This window comes from Callithrix jacchus, chromosome 1 (assembly GCF_049354715.1).
Source record: "Callithrix jacchus isolate 240 chromosome 1, calJac240_pri, whole genome shotgun sequence".
NCBI classification, from domain to species: domain Eukaryota; kingdom Metazoa; phylum Chordata; class Mammalia; order Primates; family Cebidae; genus Callithrix; species Callithrix jacchus.
This window is the reverse complement of record NC_133502.1, coordinates 217,287,117-217,295,887: the sequence shown is the minus strand read 5'-3', so window position 1 is coordinate 217,295,887 and position 8,771 is coordinate 217,287,117. Positions and strand designations below refer to the sequence as shown.

Here is an 8,771-nt window from a genome sequence, read left to right as displayed (position 1 = left end):
GGGACGCCATCCGCCCGTCCTTCCCCTGCGCGGAGCCTCGGCGGGGACACAGGCCGCCCCCGCCCCCCAGGCCACGGAGCCCTCGGCCGTCACCCCCCCCGGGGACCCCCGGGCGCCCACCGGCCCACGGCCGCCCCGCGGGTCCCCAGCTCGGGCCCCAGACACGACCCCAGAACCGCCCGCGGCCGCGGGGACCCCTCCGGGCGTCCCACCCTCACTTGTCGGCTCTTCCGGAAAGCGCCTGACGAGCCGATGCCCGGGAAGGCGGAAGCTGCGGCCGCCCCTCCGAGCCCGAGGCGCCCCTCTCCCGGCTCCGCCGCCGCGATCCCCCGTCCCGGGCCGGAGGCTGCGGGCGGGAGGCACCGGGTGACGCTCCCCGACACCCCGGCCGCGCTGCCCGCCCGGACCTGCCGCCGCCTCCCTCCGGAGCGCGCGGCTCCGCCGGGAACCCGCGGGCCTGGGCCGGGAGCAGCCGCGAACGCACGCCGGGCAGGGACGGGCCGCGCCACCGGGGCCTGGAGCCGGGGCCCTGCCGGGGAGTCGCGGACGGAGGGCGGCTCGGGCAGGGGCGTCCGACCCCAGGAGCCCGGAGGACCCTCGCCCGCCAGCGCCGCGGAGGGGACCCCGCCGGGACCCGGGGGACCGCGCGCCCCGCGCTCCCAACTCCGCTCCAGCCGGCTCCGGGAGGCCCGCGGGGCGCCTGGCGGGGCAGGGGCGGGGGTCCGGGCCGAGGGCCGGGCCGCGCGGTACTCACTGCAGTAGGCGATGAGCAGGCTGGCCAGGATCATGAACGCCCAAAAAGTTGAGGACATGCTGGGTAGGGCGGTCGCATCTTGCCGGCTGCCGGTCCTGGGCGATGGCGCCATTGAAGCCGCGGCGCCCGCGCGGGGGGCAGCAGCGCGTCTCAGCAGCCGGCCCTGCCCGCGCCCCCGCGCCGGCCTCCACGTGCGGGCCCCGCGCGCGCCATCCTCCGCCGCCGCCGCCGCCGCCGCGCCCGGGCCCCGGCCCACCGCGCCCCGCGCCGCGTCCGCGCCTCCCGCGCTCGCGCCCGCGCCCGCCGACCCCGCGCCGGCCCGCCCGGGGGACGCCGGCCTCGCTCTGGGCGTCACTGCGCGCCCCGGCTAAGCGCGCCCCGGCAACCGTGCGAGACGCGCGCGCCCGCCGCCGCGGGGGGCTCCCGCCGCCGACCCGGGACTGGCGGGGAGGGAGGCCGGCGGAGGGGACGCCGCGCCGGAGCCGCTCCTCTGGATGGCGACAGAGACGGCCTGGCGCGCCCGCAGCCCCGGGCACCCCGGGAGGACGGCCTGGCCGGGTGAAGTTTGCGGACTCGGGCCTTCCGGGGCTCCCTCCGCCGCCGCCGAGGCCTGGAAGGCTGAGGGTGGGGGCCAGACGTCTCCTAAGGTGGGTTCTGGGACTTGGACCCGGAGTTTATTCCAAGTGGAGGGTGCTTTGGGCCTGTACCCCAGGGGGGCCCTGTCACCCCAAGTAGGGCTTGTGCAGTGGGCCTGAGTCCACGGGGAGCACAGCCTGGGACCCCAGCAGTCACCTTCACTGGAGGCCCCGCGCCTGTGAGGGCTCCTTCTCCCCCCTGTGTGGCACTGCCAGGCACAGGCGCGCATGTCTCCTCCGCCCTCCGCCCCAGGACCACTCTGCCCGGGCACCTCTGCCATGGCCCCGTCCTTGCTGAGCCATCTCCTGGACCATCTCCCTGGAGTCCCTGCGGGGCCAGTTACCGGGTGGCGCCTCCGGCTGCCAGTCCTGGGACTGGTCCTATGGAGGTGTGCTTCCTGAGAGGGCGACAGTGACCGTCATCTGTTTTACTCGCGCAGTCAGTGACCATCTGCGAAACAGGTTCACCCCTCTAACAACAAGCTAAGGATGGGAAGTGTGCCCCATGAGGACACGTTCCCCATGTCCACCCCTCCTGCTTATGTCCCCTCTGCACCTCCCTCTACAGCCCAGGAGATTCGCTCCCTAGTCCCGGATGCTCGGATGGCCCTGCTGCTTAGAGAGGCTCTGGCTCCTGCGGGCACCTGCAGCGGCGCCACCCGGAGTTCTCCCTTCTTGCAGGTTGGCAGCTAATGGAACTCCTGCCCGGGACTCACAAGATCTCCATCCGGCACAGGGGCTGGGGCCTTTGAGCACCCCAGAGCTTCTTTTGGAGCCAGAGACCCTTTTCTGAGGAGCCAGTAGAGGGCCTGCAAGTCGGATTGAGCAACCCCGAGTAGGAGCATCCTCCCTTCATCTTGAGGCCTGGTCCAGGTTGGTGAGGGCATGTGGACTCTCCCCAGCCCTACACTCATGCACAGCTCATGCCTGCAGGCATTCATCCCCCACACACAAACTGCACCACACGCACGCACACACACACACGTATTCTCCTTCAGTCTCTCTCTCACACACACACATACACACACACAACACTTTAGGAGAAACTGAGGCCAAGAGAGGCAGTCCCTCACTGCAGGTCCTCTAACCCCCATCCCAGTGGTTGGTGTGGACTGAAGTGTCCTTGCCAGGGGCTCCGGCGGGATTCTTGAGTTAATATGATTGTGTCCACGCTCCATGCTTGCTTTTCCCCAGGAATTTTTAATTCCTGTTTAATTAAAACACTGACTTTCCTTTTTAGTATCTTCTCAACTGCAGCTTCTCGCTGCTCTCTTTCCTGGCAGGGAGATGACTGCAGAGGTTGGGGCTCCCGACAACTTCGGGATGGTCACGCACCCCTTGCCTGTGGATGTGCAGGGTGGGCATGGGACCCTGGCATGGAGGGTCTCCCTCGATGGGATTCTGTGGAGCCAACCGTTGATGCCCAGGTCTCTACCTTTACCGCTTCATTGCTTCCACCGAAGCCTTTTATCCTGCTAAAAAGGACGTGGCTTTTGAAGTGTGACAGCTTCCATTTCATCCCGTCCATGCCGAACTCCTGCACCAGACGTGCCTTCACTCAGCCTCTATTTCTTGAGCGCCTACTTGGGCCAGACACTGGGCCGGGGAAAGCCAACATGACAGAGTTTCTGTCCCCTGGAAAGCGGCAGTCAGTTTGGGAAGCAGACGAGGAAACAATTCCAGTGCAGTGTGGCTGCCGTCACGAAGGGAGGCAGTGGAGAGCGAGGAGGGAGCATTTACCCTGAATCATGCCCTGGAGCACAGCAAGGTGTGTGCCGGGGAGGGCTTCCGGTGGGCTGCTGTCCACACCTTTTTTGTCCCATCCTTAAGACAGACACACAGACATGCACATACATATGCACATGCACACTCGCGAACACACATGCGCACACACGTGAACACATGCACAGACATGTTTGAAGCGAATGTTTCCGGAGCAGCATTTAGCCCAGCAATACTCTGATGTTCTCTATTCCATCCTAATCCATCTTCGAAATGCTGGTTGCCCACCCAATAATTTGGTTTACAGTCATTTTCTGTTTTAAAAATATGGTTCGAAGAGAGATGCCATCTACCTTGACTTTGGGAGGGTACACTGGAGCCTTCCTGCCAAGGACAGGGGCCGTGGTGACAGTGGGGTGGCTGGGGAGGGTTCCTAAGCAGAGGAAAAGGGGTGCAGTGCGGTCCACGGCCTGCTGTATGCGGGAACTCAGACACCGAGGTTTTTGCAGCCTCAACATTAGGGCTACGGCAGGAAACCCTGGGCTATGGGAACGTAGTGGCTGGTGCATTGCGTGCTGAAAATTTCCAAAAAAAAAGGGAATGAAAGGGGAACTCTTGGTGCTTGTGACTTGGAGTCCAGAATGGTTAAGAGTCTGAAACCTGGTGATGCTGGAAAAGGTGAATTCTCCACCCTGGTTATAAGTAGAGGGAGCCGAGGAGGTGTGGGGTCAGAGATCAGACTGAAGAGGTGGGGCCTCCCGTGGGACGGCAACCTCGATTATCATTACAGAGACGCCACCCCGGGCAGCCCGAAGGCAAAGGCAGGCACCTGGTCCAGCCCCATCTCGGCCGCGTTTCCAGAGGCCTGGAGAGAGAGAGAGAGAGACCACGATGGAAATTGAGGATGGGGCTGAGCGCAGCCTGAATTCTGTTGCTAGGGAACAGAAAGCTCCGTTCTGGATCCCAACACGCGCTGCAGATTGACGATTTTTTGCTGTTGTTGATGGGCTGTTTTTGATTACTAGCTGGAACTGACAGGAGTTTGGATTTCGAACCCCAAATAAGTCTATTAAATAATCACAGCATCACCTTCCCTCCTTTCCAAAAGCACAGGGGTGGCAATCGTTCAACCCTTGAGGGAGTCCTTGGCTCTCAACCCACACCAAGCCACCGGTCCTGGGATGCTTCAGAGGCCTGGCCCATGGAAGGGGTGCCCCGCACGGGGGGTGCCCAGGTTGCCTGAGGAGGACAATAGCAAGGGGCGTCACCCAGAGAGGAGGGGTGACTGACCAGCGTGCAGACCCCGGCACGTATTGCAGTCAGGTGGCGTCCTCGCTGCCCTCCTGGGGACATGAGTCCACTGCTGGCTGTGTTCTGCTGTGGTCGGTGGGGGTGGGTTGTGGTTCTCTCCTCCGTCCACTCCTCTGCAGTGAGTGTGTCTTATATTTGCCATTAGGTTGCAGGTGCCCAACTGACCAAGGGGTCCCTGAGATCCTGAATTTGGAGCTGGATGTTTTCACAGGGTGAGATGTCAGAATGTCCCGCTGATACAGTGGGAGAAAAATGTATTTTATGCGAGGCCAGCACTGTCCCCTAAAGGAAGCGCACAGGCGTCCGAACGGCATGGGGAGGCTGTAGCCGGCTGCTGTGCCTGTTTGCCCCTGGATCTGTGCCACCTTCTGAAAACAACTGCAGGCTTTCACCTTGCACACACGTATCCCACGTGCATTGTATCAAGAGCTTACACTGACAGCTGGGGAGGACCCAGGTTGGCAGAGGGAGTTGAGCCAGCTTGGCAGTGGCTGGGAAAATCCAGGTGACAGCCAGGGTGGCTAGCTTCTCAGGAGCGGCTGTGAGGACAGGGATGGGGGGCTTGGCAGCTCTCCAGGAAGTACAGCTGATGAGCTGTGGGGACTCTGGAGTGGTGGGCATGGCATAGATGTCCCAAGAGACGCCCCAGGCTTCTGGCTGCAGAACCTAGGCATGGCTGAGTGTAGTGGTTCAAGCCCATAATTCTAGCACTTTGGCAGGCCAGGATGAGAGGGTAGGCCAGGATGTGAGGGTAGCTTGAGGTCAGGAGTTCAAGACCAGCCTGGGCAACACAGCAGGACCCCATATCTACAAAAAAATGAAAGTTAGACAGCATGGTGGTGCACACCTGTAGTCCCAGCTACTCAGGATGTTGAGGTGAGAGGATTGCTTGAGCCCAGGGGTTCAAGGCTGCAGTGAGCTCTGATTGTATAACTGCATTCTGGCCTGGGTGACAGAGGAGACCCTGTCAGGAAAGCAGGAAGGAAGGAAGGAAGGAAGGGAGGGAGGAAGGGAGGAAGGAGGGAAGGAAAAGAAGGAAGGAAAGCAGGAAGGGAGGGAGGAAGGGAAGGAAGAGAGGAAGGAAACACAGGGATGAATGAAGAAGGGAGGGAGGAAGGGGAGGGGAGAAAAGGGAGGGAGGGAAAGAGGAAGGGAGGCAGGCAGAACAGGGAACTAGCAGGGATGGCCATTGAGATGGGCCCTGCCAGCTGTTGGGGACGGCTCTGAACCCTAGTATGCTCAGGCAGTTCCTCAGCCAGCTTCCGTGCCACAGGAAAGACAGCACAAAAGGCCAGAAGATGCACATCGGGAAGTCGAGGCCCAGCAGGCACAAACTGTGTGCCTGCGAGGACAGAGCCCACCTGGCTGCTGAATTCTCAGCCCTGAAAACAGTGCTTTGCAGAGTTGGTAAATGGCATGAATGCGTTATTTAATGATAATTATCCATGGTGTTGATCCCGTGTAGTAATAACAAGCAGTATTGATACATCCCATACTACGGGCCCGGCGCCAGTCCAGGGGCTGCATATACTCACTCACTTCATCTTCATAACAGTCGACACCTGGATTGAAGGACCTGGAACCTGGGCATGGGGGAGAGAAGGAAATTGCCCTGGGATTTTTAGGCAGCCATGGGAGCTGAGGTTGGGACCCAGGTAGTCTGCTCCAGAGAACCTGCTCTGAGGACTGTGCTCACGACCTCTCATCACCAAATCATGTTCATTAAAAAAATGCAAAGTAGAGGGCTGGGCACGGTGGTTCATACCTATAATCCCAGCACTGGGAGGACGAGGCAGGCAGATCACCCGAGGTCGGGAGTTCGAGGCCAGCCTGACCAACATGGCGAAACCCCATCTCTGCTAAAAATACAAAAAAAAATTGGCCTGGCGTGGTGGCGCACGCCTATAATCTCAGCTACACAGAAGGCTGAGGCAGGAGAATCACTTGAACCGGGGAGGCACAGGTTGTGCTGAGCGGAGATGGGGCCACTGCACTCCGGCCTGGCAACAAGAGCGAAACTCCTATCTCAAAAAACAAAAAAAAAGCAAAATCGAGAGACAAGCAAAAGGAGCACCGAATGTCCCTCAGTTCTGCCACTCTGAGTTCACCATGTTGAGCGTTTGGTTCACGTCTCCCGTATCCTTTCTCATGTACACATTCAGCCGGTAAATATTTCGCAGACAGGTTTCCTAGGACACAGTGAATATCATATCCTTCCAGAACATGACGTCTCTGGCAGCCTGAAATTCTGCGACACATAAATACTGCCATTTATTCAATCAACCTTGATTTTTGGACATGGTGACGATTTCTAGCGTTTGGGAAACACTTCAGAAATGAACGCGCTTCTACTGAAATCATTTTCTATATTTATGGTTATTTACGGAAAAATATTACAGAGCTGGGACCGTTAGGTGCAAATAAGGACATCGTTTTCAGGCCTCGCTCTGTAGCGCCAAACAAATTCCCAAAAAGATTGATATTAATTTGTACCCCTACGGACAGCACGTGGGAGGTTCCCCTGCGCCCGTCTGTTCACGCCGGCCTGGGAGTGAGCCGGCCTGGGAGTCTCGGACAGTTTTGCCCGTGGGAAGAAATCTCACTGCTGTTTTCATGGCATTTGTCTAATAAGGATCACCATTTTTATGTATGCCGTCTCTGCGCCATTGCAGATCAGCTGTTTAGATTCCTTTCCAAGTTTTCTCTTAGTGGGCTTGTCTTTTATTCTCTATCAGCAAGAACTCCTTCAGTGTATTTGTGGGATATCTTCCTTTTACTTGGGAGGTTTTAAAACAGAGAGAGGCAGAAACGAGAATATCATAACGTAACACTATTGTCATAATAATGTTGCAAATCACGTTCTCAGCTGTCTTTGTTAAAGTGTCTCGTGTCCATTTCTTCTCCTGGAGGGTCACGTATGTTGCCAGTGGGAGCGTGACAGGAGGGCCTCATGTTTTCTGTCATGGAGGTGTGTTGATGGGGATTCTTCAGGGAGACAGAACCAAGAGGCAGTGTGTGTGTGCGTGTGTGTGTGTGTGTGTGTGTGTGTCTGTACAGTGGCGCACCTCTTACGATGGGAATATATTCTGAGAAATGCGGTGTGAGGCGACTCTGTCGTGTGAACTGGTACTCAGATCAAGACGGTGGCCTGCCACACACCCAGGCAATATGGTAGGTACAGGCTGCTGCTCCTGGGCTGCAAACCTGCACCGTGTGTACTGAGTAGGCGATTGTGACACTATAGATTTATCTATCGAAACGTAGAAAAGGTATAGAGTATACGGTAATGTAATCTTTTTTGACAAGGAATCTTGTTCTGCCGCCCAGGCTGTAGTGCAGTGGCACGATCTCGGCTCCCTGCAACCTCCGCCTCCTGGGTTCAAGCTTTCCTTCCTGCCTCGGCCTCCTGCATAGTTGGGACTACAGGCACCCACTACCACACCCAGATAATTTTTTTTTTTTAAGACAGAGTCTTGCTCTGTTGCCCAGGCTGGAGTGCAATGGTGCAATCTCGGCTCACTGCAACCTCTGCCTCCTGAGTTCAAGCGATTCTCCCGCCTCAGCTCCTGAGTGGCTGGGACTGCAGGCGCACGCCGCCACACATGGCTAATTTTTTTGTATTTTAGTAGTGATGGGGTTTCAACATGTTGCCCAGGCTGGTCTCAAACTCCTGAGCTCAGGCAATCTGCCTGCCTCGGCCTCTCAAAGTGCTGGTATTACAGGCGTGTGCCACCGCACCAGACCTAATTTTTGTATTTTTCAGTAGAGATGGGGTTTTGCCATTTCAGCTAGTCTGGCCTCAAACTCGTGACTTCAGGTGATCTGCCCACCGTGGCCTCCCAAAGTACTGGGATTACAAGCGTGAGCCACCACACCCGGTCAGTATTATAATCTTTTTTTTTTTTTTTTTTGAGACGGAGTTTTGCTCTTGTTACCCAGGCTGGAGTGCAATGGTGCGATCTCGGCCCACTGCAACCTCTGCCTTCTGGGTTCAGGCAATTCTCCTGCCTCAGCCTCCTGAGTAGCTGGGATTACAGGCACGCACCACTGTGCCCAGCTAATTTTTTGTATTTTTAGTAGAGACGGGGTTTCACCATGTTGACCAGGATGGTCTCGATCTCTTGACCTCGTGATCCACCCGTCTCAGCCTCCCTCTCTTGACCTCGTGATCCACCCGTCTCAGCCTCCCCAGTATTGTAATCTTATGGGACCGCCATCATACCTAAGGTTCACTGTGGACCTCAACATCATCATTCAGCACGTGACTACTTGGAAAGAGAGAGAGAGGGCGAGATTAACTGGCTCGTGGAACTGTGGGACCTTGCAGGGCAGGCCAGCAGCTGAAGACC

General features: G+C 57.9%; 2 protein-coding genes across 18 annotated transcripts in view; one reads left to right on the top strand and one right to left on the bottom strand.

Annotated features, from left to right (window-relative positions):
• TAFA5 (TAFA chemokine like family member 5) overlaps positions 1-1,059 on the bottom strand; it is a 306,441-nt gene extending 305,382 nt beyond the window's left edge. For all 7 annotated transcript variants that reach the window (XR_013527484.1, XR_008475380.2, XR_013527482.1 and 4 more), the window contains exon 1: positions 755-1,059. Coding sequence is in view for 4 of the 7 variants with exons in the window: in XM_054242696.2 (XP_054098671.1) it covers positions 755-866 (112 nt within the window). In the remaining 3 variants the exon portion in view is untranslated. The remainder of the gene's footprint in view (positions 1-754) is intronic.
• The window catches only part of LOC103787869 (uncharacterized), a 53,696-nt gene continuing 45,781 nt past the window's right edge, over positions 857-8,771 (top strand). For 4 of the 11 annotated variants that reach the window (XM_078351532.1, XM_078351534.1, XM_078351539.1 and 1 more), the window contains exons 1-2: positions 857-1,401; positions 2,071-2,262. In XM_078351532.1, coding sequence (XP_078207658.1) covers positions 857-1,401; positions 2,071-2,182 — 657 coding nt within the window. In that variant the 3' untranslated portion in view covers positions 2,183-2,262. Of the gene's footprint in view, positions 1,402-1,957; positions 2,263-2,672; positions 5,438-8,771 lie in introns of those variants that run through there. The other 7 variants (XM_078351526.1, XM_078351531.1, XM_078351527.1 and 4 more) reach the window with 5 other exon arrangements.